This window comes from Dama dama, chromosome 5 (assembly GCF_033118175.1).
Source record: "Dama dama isolate Ldn47 chromosome 5, ASM3311817v1, whole genome shotgun sequence".
Taxonomy (NCBI): Eukaryota; Metazoa; Chordata; class Mammalia; order Artiodactyla; family Cervidae; genus Dama; species Dama dama.
This window is the reverse complement of record NC_083685.1, coordinates 41770169-41792437: the sequence shown is the minus strand read 5'-3', so window position 1 is coordinate 41792437 and position 22269 is coordinate 41770169. Positions and strand designations below refer to the sequence as shown.

The 22269-nt window shown below is 36.3% G+C and overlaps 1 protein-coding gene and 1 non-coding gene across 3 annotated transcripts in view; both read right to left on the bottom strand.

The window, feature by feature from the left end:
* Positions 1 to 4327: 4327 nt before the first annotated feature.
* The window catches only part of ABHD18 (abhydrolase domain containing 18), a 40405-nt gene continuing 22463 nt past the window's right edge, over positions 4328 to 22269 (bottom strand). Inside the window, exons 8-13 of one of the 2 annotated variants that reach the window (XM_061142327.1) lie at positions 18990 to 19128; positions 16354 to 16443; positions 15260 to 15361; positions 10358 to 10736; positions 9410 to 9572; positions 4328 to 6566 (exon numbers count right to left, since the gene is read on the bottom strand). In XM_061142327.1, coding sequence (XP_060998310.1) covers positions 6515 to 6566; positions 9410 to 9572; positions 10358 to 10736; positions 15260 to 15361; positions 16354 to 16443; positions 18990 to 19128 — 925 coding nt within the window. In that variant the 3' untranslated portion in view covers positions 4328 to 6514. Of the gene's footprint in view, positions 6567 to 9409; positions 9573 to 10357; positions 10737 to 15259; positions 15362 to 16353; positions 16444 to 18989; positions 19148 to 22269 lie in introns of those variants that run through there. The other variant, XM_061142326.1, reaches the window with a different exon arrangement.
* On the bottom strand, positions 18794 to 18926 carry LOC133058166 (small nucleolar RNA SNORA42/SNORA80 family). Its single transcript, XR_009693274.1, has one exon. It is a non-coding gene; the product is annotated as a small nucleolar RNA SNORA42/SNORA80 family (small nucleolar RNA).

The window sequence follows — 22269 nt, the reverse complement described above, 5'->3', positions numbered from 1 at the left end:
GTTGAACTGCTTGGGTCCAAAAATACCTGAACTTTTAAAAAAGTAATAAACACCACAGCACTGCAGGACCAAAGCAGTGTTGGTAGAATATAGGAATGCTGAGCAGGGAATACTTTGGAATCAAGTACACCTAATGTGGTGCTGGCTATAAATTACAGGAGGATTTCCTGCTTTGCAGAGGGTCAAAGCTCCTAACTTAACCCCTGAGTTTCAAGGGTCAATTGTGGTTTAAAATTACAATCTGGTACACAGAAAAGAGCACTGCACTTGGAATCATTTTGCAAACTTTAATGAAACAGCTGGTAGTCCTTGAACTATGCCAGGAACTGCCTGCATAAAAAATGAATCAGACCTGCCTGTTTTACAGACTGGGTTTGGAGAGGGTGGGGCACAGAGAGTTGAGTACTTAAATATAAGGAGATAAGGATAAGATAAAAGTAAGTTCTGGGGGTTACAGAAAGAAAAGATTAGAGTCCTTATTATGGTTGTTCAGTTGCTCAGTTGTGTAAGACTATTTGGGAGCCCATGGAGTCTCCTCAGTCAGGAAGATTCTCTGGAGAAGGAAATGGCAACCCACTCTTGTATTCTTGCCTGGAGAATCACCATGGACAAGGAGCCTGGCAGGCTACAGTCCACGAGATTGCAAAGAGTCAGATATGACTGAGAAACTAACACACTAAAGTGGGCATGGTAATTCTAGCCATTATTTTCAACTCATTTGTTATGATATAGAAAGATAAGTGAAAATAGTTTTAAAATTGCAAAACATTAATAAATGTGTTAATATGAGCAGCCATTTAATTTATTTATTTATTTATTTTTCTTTCTATTTTGTGAACAAACACAGCTAGTAAGCCATAATTTGGGATCTGAATCTAGAGGTCAGCCTGCAGAATCCATGCTATGAACCACAACGCTTGACCAAAGACTTGGATGAACTGATTGGGGAAGGCTAGGGAATACCTTGATTATAATAGATTATAGAATCACAACCGAAGAAAATCCTGAAAATTTGAAAAAAAGAAAGGGGAGGAGTCACATTTATTACTTTAAATCATAGCACTGAAAAAAGAGGAATACAAGAGAGACAGCTTCCACTCAAGCACATGATAACTTGTCAAAGACTCCTGTGTTGTTCCTTGGGTAAAAGGGAGGGGAATTAAGGGATGATGCAGTGTCAGCTAAAAGCTACGCAGCAGCCTCCCATCACAAACTTTGCTAAGACTCAGCCACCTCTCTGGGGCTCAAACTCCTACAGAAGCTGCAGGGAGATTCAGGCACCTGGGAGCCAGGGCCCTGCTGAGGGAATAATGCTATGAGCATCCATTTTAAATAAACTTTTTTAGTGTAAAACAACTTGAAATTTACAGAAGTGTTATACCAAAGCCTTTGACTGTGTGGATCACAATAAACTGTGGAAAATTCTGAAAGAGATGGGAATACCAGACCACCTGACCTGCCTCTGGAGAAATCTATATGCAGGTCAGGAAGCAACAGTTAGAACTGGACACAGAACAACAGACTGGTTCCAAACAGGAAAAGGAGTACGTGAAGGCTGTATATTGTCACCCTGCTTATTTAACCTAGATGCAGAGTACATCATGAGAAACGCTGGGCTGGATGAAGCACAAGCTGGAATCAAGATTGCCGGGAGAAATATCAATAACCTCAGATATGCAGATGACACCACCCTTATGGCAGAAAGTGAAGAACTAAAAAGCCTCTTGATGAAAGTGAAAGAGGACAGTGAAAAAGTTGGCTTAAAGTTCAACATTCAGAAAACTAAGATCATGGCATCTGGTCCCATCACTTCATGGCAAGTAGATGGGGAAACAGTGTCAGACTTTATTTTTGGGGGCTCCAAAATCACTGCAGATGGTGACTGCAGCCATGAAATTAAAAGACGCTTACTCCTTGGAAGGAAAGTTATGACCAACCTAGACAGCATATTAAAAAGTGAAGACATTACTTTGCCAACAAAGGTCCCTCTAGTCAAGGCTATGGTTTTTCCAGTAGTCATGTATGGATGTGAGAATTGGACTATAAAGAAAGCTGAGCGCAGAAGAATTGATGCTTTTGAACTGTGGTGGAGAAGACTCTTGAGAGTCCCTTGGACTGCAAGGAGATCCAACCAGTCCATCCTAGTGGAGATCATTTCTGAGTATTCATTGGAAGGACTGATATTGAAGCTGAAACTCCAATACTTTGGCCACCTGATGCAAAGAGCTGACTCATTGGAAAAGACCCTGATGCTGGGAAAGGTTGAGGGTAGGAGGAGAAGGGGGAGACAGAGGATGAGATGGTTGGATGGCATCACCGACTCAATGGACATGAGTTTGGGTAAACTCCAGGAGTTGGTGAGGCCTGGCGTGCTGTGGTCTATGGGGTCGCAAAGAGTCAGACACGACTGAGCAACTGAACTGAACTGGTCATAACTTGGTCATAACTTCCCTTAGTGTTCTGAATGTTGAGCTCTAAGCCAACCTTTTCCCTCTCAAGAGGCTTAGTTCTTCTTCACTTTCTGCCTTATGGGTGGTGCCATCTGCATATCTGAGGTTATTGATATTTCTCCCAGCATTCTTGATTCCAGCTTGTGCTTCTTCCAGCCCAGTGTTTCTTATGATGTACTCTGCATATAAGTTAACTAAACAGGGTGACAATATACAGCCTTGACGTACTCCTTTTCCTATTTGGAACCAGTCTGTTGCTCTATGTCCAGTTCTGTTGCTTCCTGACCTGCATACAAGTTTCTCAAGAGACAGGTCAGGTGGTCTGGTATTCCCATTTCTTTCAGAATTTTCCACAGTTTATTGTGATCCACACAGTGAAAGGTTTTGGCATAATCAATAAAGCAGAAATAGATGTTTTTCTGGAACTCTCTTGCTTTTTTGATGATCCAGCGGAAGGTGGCAATTTGATCTCTGGTTCCTCTGCTTTTTCTAAAACCAGCTTGAACATCTGGAAGTTCATGGCTCATGTATTGCTGAAGCCTGGCTTGGAGAATTTTGAGCATTACTTTACTAGCGTGTGAGATAAGTGCAATTGTGCAATTGAGTACAACATGTATTGGTTTATTATTATTATTTTAAAATTAATCAATATTTTAAAATATTTCTTAGTTTCAATTTGTAAAGTGGTAATATTGATAAATGTAATCCACCTAACCGAAAGCTCCCTAGGGCCTTCACATCTTAAATGTATAAAGGGTTCCTAAGATCAAAAAGAGAACCGTTGTCCTTTTTCTTCCCTAGGTGCCTCAGAATCTTAACCACACCTATAATATCAGTTACCCTATAAACGCTGGTGATTTCAAGTCTTTTTTTTTTCTTCCCTTTTGTCCAAATCTCTGCTGAGTCTCTGATTTATATATCCTACTATTTTTTTAGACATCAAAAATCTGTATATGCCAGACTAGGTTCTAAATGCTTTCCCTCACACTGGTCTTCTTCCAGGGTTCTCTCTTTGAAAGGCTTATAGCTTATACCACTTGCTTATACCTCATTCCAACTCATCACCAATCCATCATCTGAAATCCATCCAGCTCTCTCTGTATCCATCCACTGCTGTCATAATCTTATATGACATAATCATCCTTCACCTGGGCCACTTTAATAGCCTTCTAGCTTATCTCTGCAAGGACTGGCAGCCCCCTAAAACTAGTTCTTTTCACTGCAGCCAGAGTGGATTTCTTGAAATCATATATTTAATCTCCACCAACTTCACATCTCCCCCACTTCATCCCCCCTGAAGAAAACCCTTCATGGCTTTCTGTAGCTTTGCATGAATACCAAAATCCTTAACCTAACCTACAGGACAATGCATGGTCTAGTCATAACACTTCTAAAATATTTTTAGGAGCAGATTCCATTAAACGAACTTAACTCTTTGATCAGTTCTTCTATGCTTAGTCACTCAGTCATGTTCCACTCTTTGCGACCCCGTGGACTGCAGCCCGACAGGCTCCTCTGTCCATGGGGATTCTCCAGGCAAGAATACTGGCGTAGATTGCCATTTCCTTAGAGCAGCAGTTAAGCTAGTTTTATTTTTATACTATTTTTTAACTAAAATGATTATGGGGGTGTGTGTGTCAATTCTTGTCCCTTTTGGTTTTACATTGTGAATGTTCTTTAAAGACTTTTTTTTTTGGCTGTGCCACACAGCTTGTGGGATCTTAGTTCCCCAGGCAGGGATGAGACTGATAACCCCTACAGTAGAAGTGCAGAGTCTTAAACCACTGGACTGCCAGGGAAGTCCCAAATTAGGCCATGTTAATCAAATGTGACATGGGTTTTCTGTATTTAGAATAAAACCTCTTAAATATAACAAGTAATTTTTTAAATAGACTTTTATTGTGAATATAAAATATTTGGAAATGATTTTAAAATTTTAGTTACAGAGTTAATAATTCAATGATCTTTACAAAAGAAAGCACCACATTAAAATTTACATTCATAAGAAACAATCTAAAAATGCATACGCTAAAATGATTCAACAGTACTTACAGTTTTATCAAATCATGAAATTCAGAAACTTTTTAAAACCACAGATCTAAACCAAGGTCTCAAGCTCAGATGTCTTCAGGGCCAAGTGGGCAACACAAAGTAGTGAAGTAGTCTCATGTATGAGCCTGGAGTCTGGTGGACTATGGCAAATGGGGGACTGCATACCCAATATAAAGACTTTCTGAATTAAAAACTTTTGGAATTATGCACCCTGAATAAAACAACCATGGGCCAAGCTGGCCTGAACTGACTGTCAGTTTGCAGCTCTGGGCTAAATGAATTTCTAGCAAGTTATGTACCCAATCTTAAAAATGAGACAACATTTCTTTAGGTAGTTGTGTGGATATATTCTTAAAACATCCAACTAAGAGAAGAAATTTTTAAAAATACTTTTTTTTCACATTTATTTGGGAGAGATTAATTATGCCTAAGAGTTTATTAAAATGAAATGAATTTTATTCTTTTACAAATTGACAGTTAAATACATTATTATGTACATTATTGCTTATAGGAAATATTTATGTGAAAAATAAAGTATTGGGTTTGCTCAAGCCATTGCTCCGAAAGCATTCAATCACCTCACTAAATACATAAGAAAATACTTGTATTTCAGTTAACCAACAAGTTTATCTTTAAAGAGTATTTTGTTGGAGAACCTTAGTAATTTCATACTGTCAGTGAAAAGGTTCTAATCTAAACATGTAAATTTTACAGCTCAAACCATGTTTGCTTGTTATGTCAAAGCAATTTTACAGAATTTACAACATTGTATGCCACTGGTGACTTCACGTTAATCATTTAAAAATAGTTTTTAAAAATTAAGGTGATGGAGGCATTATAAGGACAAATAAAATCTCCCTTAAAAAGCTGCAAAGCACCTTATAATTCAAATATCCTTACTAGAGTAGGATTACTTATAATAAAGTAACCCACAGACAACACATACTTCAAACAAATGCAACTCAAATACATTTATTCCAAATCCAAAATATTTTCTACTTTTAAAAAACATTTTAGCTCTTGGCTTCAGAAGTTTAAGATAAAAAGAAAGCACCAAGTGTAAACATATAATACTTCTTTTTAAAAAGGTTAAAATGTTACTAGTTATTATATCTTTTCTATAAAATGAAGTTTATATGGGACAAATAAATTTTATAAGTGGCCATTAATTTCTGAAATTAAAAAGTCAAAGTTTTGACTTTGTTTAAGTATTTGGCCTAAAGTTAGACGTTTAGCAAACTCTGAGTATGTATACAAGAAAATGTTAAGAAATCGTTACCTATCAATTAATGCAATAGGTCTGTGTTCATTTTCATTTTTCATGAATTGAAACTTTTCAAGTAGGGGAAATACTTTGGCATTTTTTCTAACCTAATATTTGGCAAAGTTTTAAGGTCTTATGCATCTTATCTTCATTCTCACATTCAATTATTAAAAGCACTTAAAATACAAAGCAATCAGGATTTCTTAGAATTCAAAGTTAGCATTAACACTGATTTTACACAGAATTATCCATGGAAGAAAATTAATATTGAAAATAGGATTATAAATTCACTACGGATCCATAGAAGAAACATGTTTCTCAAATCAAGTCAATAATAGAAATACGATGTAAGGGAATATATACAACACAGGCTGACATATTACAAATGAAGTTTGATTTAGCAGTTCTTTAAAAACCAAAAGGGTTTCTATGAATACCTTTATTTTAAATTAATAAATTATTCATAATAAAAATGTAAAGTTTTCATAAATAACAAAGGACTAGATATTGATTTTTATGGGATTCCCACAAACTAACAAAATATTCAACATTATTTCATCCAAATGTTGGTTTACAATTATTCAAATGTATTTAAAGATAATAGTTGACTGACTTGTATACTGAATTCCAGGCTCATTGACAGCAGGTAGAGTATATAGTGCTGTCTGATTGTTCTTCACATCATCAAAGGATGAAGCTCCTTTTGTAAGAAACATGATGGCTCCACTGGCTACATACAGTGATCCCATTAGTTAGCATATTTATGGAGGAAGCGTTCAAATGCATCATAGATGGCTCGCCTAAAATTAAACATGAAAGAAAAACTACAAGTAATTGGCAAAAAAGGGAAACAGACAATGCTTTTACTGTAAGTTATTTCCAAATACCCTGTGGCTTGCAACCTGACCTTGTCTCCAAACAGCTGTGGAAGAGGCAGGTACGTGAGGGTGTTTGGATTCATGTAATTCACCACTACTGGAAAACTTCAAGTGTGCGTCCAACTCATGGTTCAGAAACTGATGGTTTATAAACTCAAGGTTGATAAAAGCCATCTTTTCCTGAGAAGCACTTTTTTTGTGCCTTAAAATTTATATTATTTATTTGAATAAAATATGAAATGATAAAATGAAAAGGGACTGGTTCTTTCTATTCTTTCTACTTGTTGAAAATTAACTGGCTATGTAACTTTTCAAATGTCATATTCAATCTGTTTCATAGATTATGATATAGCAAATGAACTCAAAAGCCTTAGTTCCCTACCTTAACTTCACTAGGTATTTTAATATTTTTTTAATTTTAATATTTTAATTGGAAAGAAATAGTCAAATTGAGCTGGCCCAAGTTCATAAGATATTATTTGTAAGGCTTATTTTGGCTTTTTTCCTATAGTCAAATACAGTTTCACTGTATAAAATTCAGAAAAAGAGAAAAAAGTCATAATCCCATCACTCAAAGGTATCTATGTTTAATCTTTTCCTACAGGCTTTTTTTTTTTTTTAATGCTCATGTCTGTATTTTTACAGAGCTTAAATAATAACTGAGGAACTTCCCTGGTGATCTGGTGGTTAAGTGTCCATGCTCCCAATGAAGTGGGATAGGGTTTGATCTCTGGTCAGGGTAGTAGATTCCACATGCCACAACTAAGATCCGGCATAGCCAAATAAATAAAAAAATTTTTTAAATAAAAATAATTGAGATCATATTAATATTAATCCTATATTGTATTTGTTTGACTAAGTATTTCCCCACATCCTTAAAAAGATACTAAGATTAACTTTAAAACTGGCACCTGCTATGACAGTGATTTCCAATTTGTTGTAAACAAAAAGTTTTGTATCATTCTTGTATTTGGCTCAAAAATTCATAAAATGAGGCCCAAGGTTGCAATCTGGGCTACTGTACATGGTATGAGAAGGGTTAGTAAAGGTATACATGTGTATTTTAAATCATTTGAATAGTCTCTTACTCACTTGTACTATCAATCCAAACAACCCAAATTCTTAGAGCACACAAAGGATTGGCTTGTTTTACTTTTAAATCTGAGGAGTGATAAGGGTGAATTTGTAAAGTTCTGCTATTCCAATGTCATCTAAACTTTGTTAGGTTTTAAAGTGACTAGTGGGGAGTATATGTCAAATAGCTTAGTATTTATTCCTCCTGAGCAAGTTATTTAATCTTTTTTGTTCCCTATGTTTCTGTGCAAAAGGGGATATTAAAAGTAATATCAGAAGAAATCACTCTAGTACCTGGCACATACTGATAGCTAACATTTATTTCTTTCTCACATGAAGCCTTCAAGTGAGCACCGAGGAGTTTTTATAGCAGACTTTGATAACATCTGTTCTTCCTAATGCCTCTCAGCCATATTCCCACATAGATACATAAAAGAGTAATAAAATAAATTTGCTAACGATTTACTAAAGCAAGCATGTGGGTTCCCTGCATTCACATGTAACAGAACTTTAGACTCTTCTTGGGAAACCCTAGCAACCCTCCCTACACACAATGTTTGTTTGCTTTTGTTTTAGTTTTGCTGTGCCAGAGGGTCACTTGAGTGTTGGGTAAATGGTCTGCTCACTCACTGACTAACTCACAGCTTTACAAATGTGTTTTTTTTTTTTTAAAGAGCATACTATAAAAAGAAAGTGTTACATTCTTGAGGACATTACAGACTTGAAGAATTAATCCATACCTCAAGAAGGTGACATCTATACATTGAACTACATAAGCAACAACATATAATTATTTCTTAGATTAAAAAAGAGCTAAAAACATGTCAAACATATCACGCACACACACACAATTCTTCTTCGATATGACTGTCCAGTTGGCAGTTTTGGAACACTGCACAGGGCACTAGTCTAACCCCTTGATGTGAATGGATTTAACCATTAATGATAAATATTCCAATAATAACTGTTACAATCAAATGAACAGAAGTAGAAATAAACTGGCATATCAAAAAACTAGAATAATAGCATAAAAGTTTTTATGAGTGAGTGAGTGAAAGTCACTCAGTCGTGTCCAACTCTTTGCGACCCCATGGACTATACAGTCCATGGAATTCTCCAGGCCAGAATACTGGAGTGGTAGCCTTTCCCTTCTCCAGGGGATCTTCCCAACCCAGGGATTGAACCCAGGTCTCCTGCATTGCAGGAAAGCTTTTATAAGTTCTAAGAAATATGGAGTCATACAAGATTATTAACAATAAAATCAGTATTTCACTTCTCATTTAAGGTTCAATATTTACTGGCTGCTGGAACACACTGCTAGATTATTCCACAAGATGCTCAGGTCATTCTGAGAGAACATAAGAGTGGAGTGAAAAATTCATGATGAGTCAAAGCAAGTTTTACAAACCCTAGTGTTCCTCCCTACACTCTAAAATACCTGGCTATTAATATTTGTAGAGGGTAAAACCACACAATAGAACACGCCTATCATATGCTATTTCCTAGTTCTCTAGAAGGAAAAGAAAATAAGATAGGAAAGAGTATCACAATGTGAGAATTGAGAAAAGCAGGAAGGAAATAAGAGGACTAAAATCTATAAGACAAATATCAATTTTTTAAATATTTATTGAGAAAAAAAATCCCCAAAACAAACAACAAGTAACAGACACCAGTTAGACCAATCATCTTACCTGAAGAGTCCTTGTTTAAAAAGATAAGCACTAATATGACCCCCTTCTAGATATCGGATTTCACAACCAGGCCAAATTTCTTGTAGACTTCGAACTCCTGTTCGTGGAATATAGGCATCTTCTTTGGCTTGAACCACTATGATGAGGCTTGGGTCAACTGGAACTAGGTACAGGATTTTTTAAGATGCAACATATATACTTTGAAGAAGCTCTAAGAATTTTATATAAATACTGGTAACCATATTGAAAAGTAAAATACACCACACAATGCACTAAGTATGCAAAAAATACTTGCCAAACTAAAACTTTTGATCATTAAGTTGAAAGTCAACTATACTGGACCTTCCTGGTGGCTCAGTGGTAAAGAATCCACCTGCCAGTGCAGGAGACACGGGTTCTATCCCTGGTCCGAGAAGATCCCACATGCTTGGAGCAGCTAGGCCTGGGTGCCACAGCTGCTGAGCCTGTGCTCTAGAGCCCAGGAGCTGCAACGGCGGAAGCCCGAGCACCCCAGGGCTGAGCACGAGAAGCCACTGCAGTGAGAAGCCCATGCAACTAGCAGAGTAGCCCCACTGCCTGTAACTAGAGAAAAGCCCACCCAGCAATGAAGACCCAACACAGTGAAAAATAAATAAATAAAATAAGCTTTTAAAAAACCAACTGTACTAAACCATAACATTATAATATTCATCTCTAATACAACGAGATGAGTATTCTAAAGAAGATACAAACCCCAATGTTTTTAACGAACTAATAAAATGGTCTTGGATTTTCATGGATAAAATTTAAATATACATTTAAATAACTCACTTATCTTAGAAAACACATTGAGGAGCCAATGATAAATATATTCTTGAAAATATATTAAATTATAGCGTACTTTAAAAATATTTCACACATTTTACATATCATCAGCATATAGTCTCAATGTCACATAAAAATTAATACCTGAGAAATTTGCTACATGAGTACATTCATCCATAACTCCTTTCATAAATATTAAAGATTCTTTCTGAAGATTGTTTCTTCTTTGTTCTTTACTGAGTAGGTGGCATGACTGAGGACTGCAACTTGTGTAACTACTTTTGTTGGTTGAAAGTGTTTGATTGAAGCAGTCCATGTTAGAGGTATCTTGTAACAAGAGTCCTTCTGATGTGGCACTGATAGATGTTTTACTAGATTTATGGCACTCAACAGGTTTTTGGGACACAACTTGGTCCGTCATATCTAAATTTAAAGTTCTAGAAACCAGATTAAGGTTAGTTAGCTTGTCTGCACTGCTGGGGAAGCGTCTCACGAACTCTTGTCCCATTTTGAAAGAATCTGTCTGAACATATGAAAGAGAAGAAAATGTCATTTAATATAAAATAGGATTTTATGTAACAACCTTGTCAAAACAAAGAGAAAACACATATAGCCATCAAGGAATAAATGGACAAACAAAATATAATATATCCATATAATAGATTATTAGTCAATCTTAAAAGGGAATGAAATTCTAACACACGCTATGCCAGAGATGAACTCTGAAGACATTCTGCTAAATGAATAAGTCACACACAAAAGGACCATATTGTATGATTCCACTTTTGAGGAACCTAGAGTAGTCAAATTCATAGAGACAGAAAGTAGAATGGTGGCTGTGTGGGGCTAGGAAGAGGCATGAACAGAGTTTAGTTTAATGGGTACAGAGTTTCAGTTTAGGAAGAGGAAAAAGTTCTGGAGATGAATGGTGGTGATGGATGGAGGTAATGGCTACAAAACAATGTAAATGTACTTACTACTACTGAACTGTACACTTAAAAATGGTTAAAATGGTTAATACTAATGAACTGTACATTTAAAAATGGTTATAATGGTAAATTTTATGTGGTATATATTTTACCATAATTAAAAAAAAAAAGGAAAAAAGGTATACAAATTTAACTGAGGACTAAGGCAGATTATGTTTTATTGCTAAATGTTTCCTACTAAATGGTAAAGGTTATCATTTAGCCTGTGACACATTTTGTTTTGTTTGTTTTGGCTGCACCACTAGGCTCGCAGAATCTTAGCTTCCCAGACTAGGATTGAATCTGGGCCCCCAGCAGTGCAAGTGCAGAGTCCTAACCACTGGACTGCCAGGGAAATCTTGCTTGTGTCATGTTTTTATTGTCACAGTTTTGAAATCCATGATTTGTTCTAACCTTAGAACTTCTAAAATTCTTAGGAGTGCATCCTAGCAGTAATACATCAGTCACCCCAAATTCTTTCCTTAGGCTGAACTAAGAAAAATTAAAAATTATCAAGAAAAAATATTATTAAAATCCCCAAAGTATAATACACACTAAGTTTAAAAATAAAGTTTGTCAGATACTAAAAGCAGTCAAACAAAAGAACGACAGCCTGGGAAAATATATTTGCAACTTACATGACAAAGAGCTAATTACCTTAATTGATTAGACGTGAATAAACGGCTCACAACAATAATTTAAAAAATGAGCAAAGGATATGCCATAAAGGTCACAAAAAATGAAATACAAATTGCTCTTAAACTTATAAACATGTTCAATTTCACTTACACTTAATTTTTTTTTTTTTTTTTGTCACACAGTGTGGCTTACAGGATCTTAGTTCCCAGACCATGAATGCAACCTGGGCCCCCTGCAGTGGAAGCATGAAGTCCTAACCACTAGACTGTTAGATAATTCCCCTAAAAGAGTGCATTTTATATTACTCTACTCAAGTCATCTCTAAGAAAATGGCAGTGTTCACAAGTACAAAAATGATTATATCCTCTAAGTAGTAGACTACATAGTGAAGATAATAAGAGAATGCTTTATACAATTAGATTTTTAAAAAATTTTATTTAATTGGGGTCTAATTACTTTAAAATATTGTAGTGGCTTTTGCCATACACTGACATGAATCAGCCATGGGTGTACATGTGTTCCCCATCCTGAAAATTTTTAAGAATGCAGAATGTCTGGTAATTACAAGTATCTCAAAAGCCAAGATGAGTAAAATACAGAAAATAAGTACTCATTGAATAAATATTATTTTGCTTTGAGGAAGCCAGAAATGATTCCCATCCAAAAAATAAGTAATAATGATAAAAGATGTAATTAATACACTATATCTCTTTTAAGCCAAAGCATATATTTCACCTCAAGACAATTCTGATTTTGTCTAGAACAGGACCCCATTTTAAGCCATTATTTGAACAGAGTTCATAATCTAAAGCCATTTTTCTCCACAGGATGTATTCATTTTAAATATAGAAGCTGCAAAATGGCAAATGACTAAGTCAGTTAAAAAGAATCCATAGCATAATAAATATCAGTTTACATTAACTGTCAACAAACTTCTACATGAAGCCTAAAAGTTGATACAGTGCAGGTGAGAACTAACATGATTCTTCCATGTTCTCAGACTTTGTTTACTAAATAATGCTATCATAAGATCTGAAAAGAAACTTTAATGGGTCTTCCTAAAGCTGCATAATTTTCCAAACAATTTTCCTCTGATTACAGAGCCTGTTCATTCCTTCACTCCTTTTTCCTTTTTTTGCATGAAGAATTTTTTTTTTAATTTTTTATTTTGCACTGAGGTATAGCCGATTAGCAATGTTGTAACAGCTTCAAGGTGAACAGTGAAGGGACTCAACTATACATGCATATGTATCCATTCTCCCCCAAACTCCCCTTCTATCCGTCAATCCGTTTTCAGTCCTTTAACTTTTGAAATATTTTCTTGACATTTCTCCTTGGCCTCAATCAGGCTTGCCAATTTCTAAGCCAATGCAGCACTTGCCAGAAACAATGGGGTAAGGACTAAGATAACTGTTATAAGGAAGCCACGTGGATCTTTTGCAAGCCTATACCACAACATACTCAGCCCAGGCCTGTACATCAAACGTCTTTGTAGAGGCCTTATGCTTGAGCGAAAGTGACAGTGTTAGTTGCTCAATTGTGTCTGATTCTTTGCAACCCCACGCACTGTAGCCCACCAGGCTCCTCTGTCCATGGAATTCTCCAGGCAAGAATACTGGAGTGGGTTGCCACTTCCTTCTCCAAGGGATGGTTCCCACCCAGGGATCGAACCTGGGTTTCCCACATTTCAGGCATATTCTTCACCATCTGGGCCAGAAGGGAAACTTGAGTAGTCTCTAATTTTGTCCTGGGATTATTAGCCATCACATTTTCAGGGGACCCTTGGTCAGTTGTCTTCTTTAGGTCTACCATACACTTCTGAGTTAAGGCTTAAATTCTGTTATGTTCTTATGTACCTCAATTTCAGATTCCAAGCTCATGCTTGGAGGAATAAAAATTATTTCTTTAAGAAATATTCTTCCTTCCAAAAAGGATTGAGACTGGGTTTGATCTCCAGATCAGACCAGACCAGCATGGCACCTGAAGCCATCTGCACTTTTCCTCCATACTGGTGTTTCCCTTCACTCACTCACCCTTCCTCACTGACCCCGTCCTCAGCCCCCACCACCATCCCACCTGCATCTGGCCCCTGGGGCCACACTCAACTGATCCTCCCTCCGTCTGGGGCTCACATGGTGGGGTGTGTGAGAATCAGGGGTGGTCCCCGCCACTCCTTGCAAAGCACCATGGCTGCCTCAGCTGACACTGGGGCAAAACCTCTGCAGTGGGTGCCACCAGCCTCCCTGACTCCCAACTCACCCAGATTATCAGTAACTTTCAAACTGAGTGTGCAAAACTTTAAAATTCATGAAAAGAATGGTTACTTTAGGAGAGTAATCAGGAAGCAATTCATTTCCCTGAAAATTGGTAAATTAAGGGAAAGAATTAAACTTTTCCTATATGAATTGAGGGCTTCCCTCACGGCTCAGGGACAAAGAATCTGTATGCCAATGCAGGAGACTTGGGTTCCATCCCAGGGTCAGAAAAATACCTTAGAGAAGGAAATGGTAACCCACTCCAGTATTCTTGCTTGGGAAAGCTCATGGACAGAGGAGCCTGGCAGGGGTTGCAGAAGAGTTGGATGGGACAATATGAATTGAATTATGAGACAACCAAATAATTAGCAAAGGAAGTGACTTTTTAAAATAAAAGTATTTTAAATTAATAAATGAAAAAAAAGGACAGAATTAGAGTATCAGCATTTTGCAACTCTCAATGTAATAGACATAGATATTAAGCATCAATGGCTGCTTACACCACAGGAAAGAGCAGCCAGACATTACCTGCTTCCTATACTCTTAACAAAGAACATGGAGGAATATACATGAGAATACAAACAAAAACCTCGGCTGTGATAAACTGTACAGGTAAATAGCCCATGTTCTTCAACAGATAAATTATAATGAAAAGAAAGGAATGAAGAAGAATTTATAGATTAAAGATACTTAAAAGACACATCAGATAAAAGATGTATATCTAGGAATGCGTATTTGGACAATAAAATTATCTTAAAGACAGAAGGAAGTAATTACTATAAAAATCTGGATGATGATAACTAAACAGTAGAGGGAGGAGGGCCTTTTGATTAGGACACATGAAAGAGGTTTTTGGGTTGAGTGCTAAGTGCTGAGCGGGATGGTCAAGTTCTATTCTTGACCTATTACAAATGCATTAGCCATTTAATAAACGTGGTAAGCTATACATTAGCTTTGCATGATTGTGGTTAGGACTCTGTGCTCTCACTGCCGAGGGCCTGGGTTCAATCCCTGATCAGGGAACCAAAGTCTCACAAGTCATGCAGCACAGGCAAAAAAAAAAAAAAGAAAGAAAAAAAGATATACATTAAAAAAAAAAATCTGCAATTCTTTTTAAAAATCTGAATCATTACCATGGTCAAAATCCACCCCCCCCATGTTATGCAAAAGTTAAAAATACTTACTCCACAGTATTCAAGCATGTGAATAATTTCTTCTTCATAAACTGTCTGTGTATAATACTGCTTTTCTAGTTCCCTCCAATTAATTGATTTACTTAGCACGCCCTGAAATAACAAACTAAATTAAGATCAGATCACATCTGTAAAGCATGTTGTCCAATAGTTTGATTATTCTTATTGTGCAGAAAGAAAATTAACAAAGCAGGCTTGAGATTTCCTATCTCTGGACAAGCCTACTTGTAAGGTTGGACCTTAACTAAAGTCTGGTAACTTGACTGGTAAACAATAGTTCTTTCAGTTCAGTTCAGTTCAGTTCAGTGGCTCAGTCGTGTCCGACTCTTTGTGACCTCATGAATCGCAGCACACCAGGCCTCCCTGTCCGTCACCAACTCCTGGAGTTTACTCAAACTCATGTCCATCGAGTTGGTGATGCCATCCAACCATCTCATCCTCTGTTGTCCCCTTCTCCTCCTGCCCCCAATCCCTCCCAGCATCAGGGTCTTTTTCAATGAGTCAACTCTTCGCATGAGGTGGCCAAAGTGTTGGAGTTTCAGCTTCAGCATCAGTCCTTTCAATGAACACCCAGGACTGATCTCCTTTAGGATGGACTGGTTGGATCTCCTAAAACTTCCAAAATGATATGGGTCACTGGGCCTAAACTGCTGATACAAACAATGCAGTTTCTATTAAACACTGGATTTCCTTCTGGAATTTTAGTATGTGAGGCTGAGAATACCCAAGAACTCTGATCTCTGATATAAACCCCAGACTTCAAGGCTCAGGTGAGTTTCACTGATGGACAACAATTTGCACCTATTGTCATAACTCACAGCTGAAGGAATTAAACACATTCTGAAAGACTCCTTTGGAAGCTTATGCTTGGTTTCTTCTGGACTGTACCCCATGTGCCTTTTTCCTTGGCTGATTTTATAGTGAATCCTTTTGCTGCAATATGTTTTAGTTGTGAATATGACTATATATTGAGTCCTGTGATTCCTTCCAGTGAATCACCAAACCTGGGGGTGATTTTTAGAACCCTGAAAACTATTATGTTTAATTATATATAGCTATCTAAATATTAACTGCAATTATATTACCGTAGTGAAGACCCCAGATGCTGTGGACCAAGACAGACATGGAATCAGTGGCATGGGCTTAGGCCAGTTGGATACTGCTAAGGAAGCCATCTGTAACATAACACAGAGAGATTCAGTTTAAAGTTCACAGTCATTAAATGAAAAATATTTAATATTAAGAAGTACTTTGGGAGTGGGATGGGGAGGGAGGTGGGAGGGAGGTTTAAGAGAGAGGGGACAAATATATACCTATGGCTAATTCATGTTAGATGTATGGTGGAAGCAAGCACAATATTGTAAAGTAATTATCTTCCAATTAAGAAAAAAGTATTTTGTATAGTAGTTGGTGAGATAAGACATGAACATAAAGTCTCTTAAACACTTATGAGAATGTCTAGCAACCTCTCCAAATTCCCCAGATCATAAACTCAACAATGACATCTAACTGTCTCCTAAAAAACCAATAAAGTATATTAGGAAATTTTAAGCATCTTAAGACCCTTCACAGAAACCTACTTTCTACTGGGTAAATATAGAGCAAACATGCTGGGATGTAGATCCTGGGCAGTAGGCTAAGCACACTCATTACTTAAGTGAGCTGCTCAGGTGGAGCAGGATCATAACTAAAAATCTCAGACTTTTGAGGTTGACTGAAAGATGTCAAGAATTTGGTGAACTACAAAGCAGATTATATAGTTGATATAAAATGATGTAATATGTTTAGAGAAGTAAAATGTTACTTTTGGCTAGAGGAATCACAGAAGGCTTCATGAAATAGCTGTCTTTTAGGGGAAAAGATAAATGGGGCCTTGTCTTCTATATAAAGAAGATGGTATGGTCAAAGGCGGATGGTGAGAAATACAGGGTCTGGTGGGGAAACAGCCAAAATACTTCAGTTAGGCTGGTCAATAGGGCATGTATCCAGAGGAGTAGGGAGACAGGTAGGGCTAGAAAGCTTGATCAGGATCAGATTAGAGGTTCCTTTGTTCCATAGATAATGGGGAATTAATAAAGAGATGGGAACAAAGTAGCGTTATTGTCAAAGAATTGATTCAATGAAGCTAAACAGTATTTTAAGATTGATCAGAGAGGGTGAGATTTGTGGTAGGGAAACCAGTTAATAGGTAGTAGTCCAGCTGATAAGTTATAACACTCTGACTTAGGTCATAAAAATGGAAACAGTACTAGATAGGAAAATAGATCTTTTCCCACCCTTCATTTCACTGTCGTTAGTTGTTTCAAATTTGAGTTTTTTACGCTAATTTTATCAGTTTCAGCCTTTGGTAATTGCTTTGAATTTGAGTAAGTTTTTAAACTTAATCTTATAATTCAAATGATTTATAAAGAATATGTATCTATAGATATAGATATAAACATACTGGATGATTTTTATGTCCAGGAAATGAGCCAGAGGGTCATGTTCCTGGCCCTCACTGAATCAACTGCTTTACAGAGAAAATGGACTGCTAGACAAGCAATCACAGTGCGAAGAAATATGTACATGTTACTGAGAAATGAAGTGTGGTCTGGGAATCAGGAAGAGCTTCCCACAGAAGGACGCTCTAACCTGGAAGCAGAAGGGCAAGCTGCTACCTGGCTAGGTGATAAGGAGTGAGGGGGCACTGAGGGATGCGCAGCTAGTGCCAGTTCCATAGTAAGACCTTTGGCAGGTTTTAAGCAGGAGAGAGCAGAGAACAGACTTAGGAAGACCACACTAGTTACAGTGTGGGAAAAGCTCTTAAGAAAAAGATTGAGGAGAGAAAAGACTAAATGGAGAAACCAATGAGGAGACTGTACACTCTAGAAAGCAAAGGTAAAACAGGTTGATGGTATGGGGATGGAGGGAAGAGATAATCAAAAAGTGTTTTGTAAATCCACTATCTTCAGGAATTTAACAGCAAAATAAAGCATTTATAGTTGAGATCTGAAAAGCTAATTTTTATTATCAACTTTTAATAAAATATTAAATCTAATACCTGAAACATAGCTGTGAAGTAAGTAGTAAAATCAGTATGTCCATAAATCACAAAAAAATCATTATTTAATAACTAGAATAAAAGATTAGAATCTGTTCCTGCAGGATTTCCCTGGTGGTCCAGTGATTGGGACTCTGCACTCTCAATGCAGGAGCCCGGGTTGGATCCCTGTTCAGGGAACTAGATTCCATATGCTGCAACTAAAAGATGCTGTGTGCTGCAATTAAGACCTGGAGAAGCTAAATAAAATAAATAGATTAAGAAGAAATAATTAAAAAAAAATCTGTTTCTGCTTTCACCAAAAGTAAAATTAATTCTATACCTAAAGTGATTTCTTTTCTTTTGGCCATACCATGCAGCATTAGTTCCCTGACCAGGGATAAACCCACACCCCTGTACTGGAAGCAAGGAGTCTTAATCACAGGACCTCCAGGGAAGTCCCTAAAGTGAATTTGTAAATAATTAGATTCCCTAGACCTTCCACCCACCTCACAACCCTCTTCAGTGCTCACAGCCCACAGGTAAGGATACTGGACAATAGTTTAAAGCTGCAGCTTTCTCTGGCATGGGCCTGCTTGAGGTGCCCACAGAGGACACACCATAAATCCATTACTATGCTTGATTCCATAGATCTTATAAACATAACCACAATTAAATATAAGTTGAAATGAAAATGCTTACATGTCCTCCCATGGATATTCCGGTCATTCCTAGAGGTCCATAGCCCTCCCTCTCTAGCCAGTGCAAGAGAGCTGCAGATTCTAAAACAAGAGCTCCTCCCATAACAAAAAGGTCGGACACATTTTTTAAGCTGGACCTTCTAGCCTCACAAAACAAAAGAGAAAATTATTTATGTTTTTACATTTTTATACACACACATTTACAATACGCAGCCAAAATGCATGTTTTTCTTTTAATGGACCAGATAGCTACATATTAATAAAACAATGGTATAAACTGATAAAATTAAATTGCTGCTAACATTGTTCTACATATTAATCACCTAAAACTTAAAAAGTTGTATCTGCTCTACTACATACAATCTTCATTGAATTTCAACTACTGAGCTATTTTGAAATCCAGAGAACATATTATTTATTTGACAGAACTTAAAACTGTTAAAATATGTATGGGAAAATAATATTTCTATATTGTCAATTTTTAGTTAAATTACCACATCAATAAAAGGAAAAACAAATTTATAGTTGTCCCTTCTTAGGAAAAAAAATTACAATAGAGCTTAAAGCTCACATTAAAAAATATATATATATAAAAGAATTGAAACCTAATACTAGATAATTTTCATAGAACCAGAGCAAAAAACTCTTAAATTTGTATGGAAACACAAAAGACCCCGAAAAGCTAAGGCAATCTGGAGAAAGAAAAATGGAGTCTAGAGAAGTCAGACTCTCTGATTTCAGACTATACTGCAAAGCTGCAGTAATCAAGACAATATGGTAATGGCACAAAAACAGAAATCTCGATCAATGGAATAGGATAGAAAGCCCAGAAATAAACTCATGCACCTATGGTCATTTAATTTATGACAAGAGAGGCAAGAATATACAATGGAGAAAAGACAGTCTCTTCAATAAGTGGTGCTGGGGAAACTGGACAGCTACATGTAAAAGAATGAAATGAGAAAACTCTCTAACACCATACACAAAAATAAACTCAAAATGGATTAAAGACCTAAATGTAAGACCAGATACTAAGTCTTAGTGGACTTTCCTGGCAGTCTAGTCGTTGAAAATCTGCACGTCCAATGCAGGGGGTACAAGTTTGATCCCTGGTCGGGAAAATAAGGTCTCACATGATGCATGGTGTGGCCATAAAATTAAAAAAGAAAACAAAAACCTCTTAGAGGAAAACATAGGCAGAACACTCTTTTGACGTAAATCACAGCAATATCTTTTTTTTTTTTTTTTTTGCTGCACCACACAGCATGTGGAATCTTAGTTCCATGACCAGGGATTGAACCTGTACCCCCAAGCATTGGAAACACAGAGTCTTAACCACTGGACTGCCAGGGAAGACCAGCAATATCATTTTTGATCCATCTCCCAGAGTAATGAAAATAAACAAATGAGGCCTAATGAAATGTTGTGAAGTAATTAGCCTCCAACTAATAAAAAAAATTAAAAAAAAAAATAAAATAAAATGAATAACTAAAAAAAAAACCAAAAAAAACCCCACAAAACGTTTTGCACAGCAAAGGAAACCATAAACAAAACAAAAAGACAACCAACAGGCTGGGAGAAAATATTTGTAAACAAAGCGACTGACATAGAGCCCATGCAGCTCTATATATTGAAAAAAAAAAACAAAAAAAAAACACCCACTCAAAAAACATGGGCAGAAGATCTAACGAGACGTTTCTCCAAAGAAGACATGCAGATGACCAAAAAGCACATGAAAAGATACTCAACATCACTAATTATCAGAAATGCAAATCAAAACCACAATGAAGTAACACCTCATACCAGTCAGAATGACCATTAACAAAAAGTCCACAAACAATAAATGCTGGAGAGGGTAGGAGAATAGGAAACCCTCCTACACTGATGGTCGGAACGTAAATTGCTATAACCACTAAGGAGAACAGTATGGAAGTTCTATAAAAAAATAAATGACTACCGTATGATCCATCAATCCCACTCCTGAGTATATATCTGGTGAAAACCAAAATCCAAAAGGATACACTCATCCCAGTGTTCACTGCAGCACTATTTACAATAGCCAAGACACGGAAGCAACCTAAATGCTCACTGACAGAAGAATGATAAAGATGTGGTATATATATACAATGGACTATTACTCAACCATAAAAAAGAATGAAATAATGCCATTTGCAGCAACATGGATGGAACTCAAGATTATCGTACTAAGTTAGTCAGACAAAGAACAACTTGTGATAGACAACTATCATATGCTATCACTCATATGAGGAATCTAGTTTTAAAAGGATACAAATTTACAAAGCAGAACTTTGAACTTTGAACTTATTTACAAAGCAGAAACAGACTTACAGATATTGAAAATAAACTTACGGCTGCCAAAGGGGAAATGTGAAGGGGAGGGATAAATCAGGAGTTTGGAATAAACATGCCCACACTACAATATATAAGATAGATAACCAACAAAGACATACTGTATAGCATGGGGAACACTACTCTATATTCTGTGATAACCTATGTAAGAGAAGAATCCAAAAAAGAATGAATAGATGTATAACTGAATCACTTTGGTGCACACCTAAAACTAACAAAACATTGTAAATCAACTATACTCCAATAAAATTAAAATATTAAAAAAGAAACAAGGCAATAATAACAAAAGGAAAGTAAATAGCAATGTAAAAGAATTCAACCTAATACTAGTCTCCTGAATTACTGAAATCTTGACTATTAGAAAAATAATTTTTATAAAAATACATGTTTTGATGAATTTAAACACACCAATTCAACTGAAACTTTGTTTTAGAAACTGATTTTACATATAAGTATTTACTTGTAAGAATTATTTTACTACATGTTTTTAGAATCCAGAACCATTCTTATATAATGATTAAAAATATGACTTTATTACTAAAATGACCAAGTTATAATCTATTTGTCAAAATTTAATTCACATAAAAACATATTCCTATAGGAAACACTGTCAGAATGTATAAAAATTCACTTTGTCAATGGTTATTATATGTAGACTAATTATGTAGAATTATTATGTGACTATGTAGAATAATTATGTGTAAAGAACCAAGTGCCATAGGAATGCAAAGTTTTGAAAAACAGAACTCTGGCTCCCAGAGAGCTTATCTCCACTGTCCTACCACATCCTCTTAGAGTTAAGTCCATAAAGCAGGTTTCTCTTTATAGAAACTATGCTATCTTTTGCCAAAATAAATTATATTCATCATCATAAAAGGCCTATTTATCCTTACATTGTATTTCTATCCTTG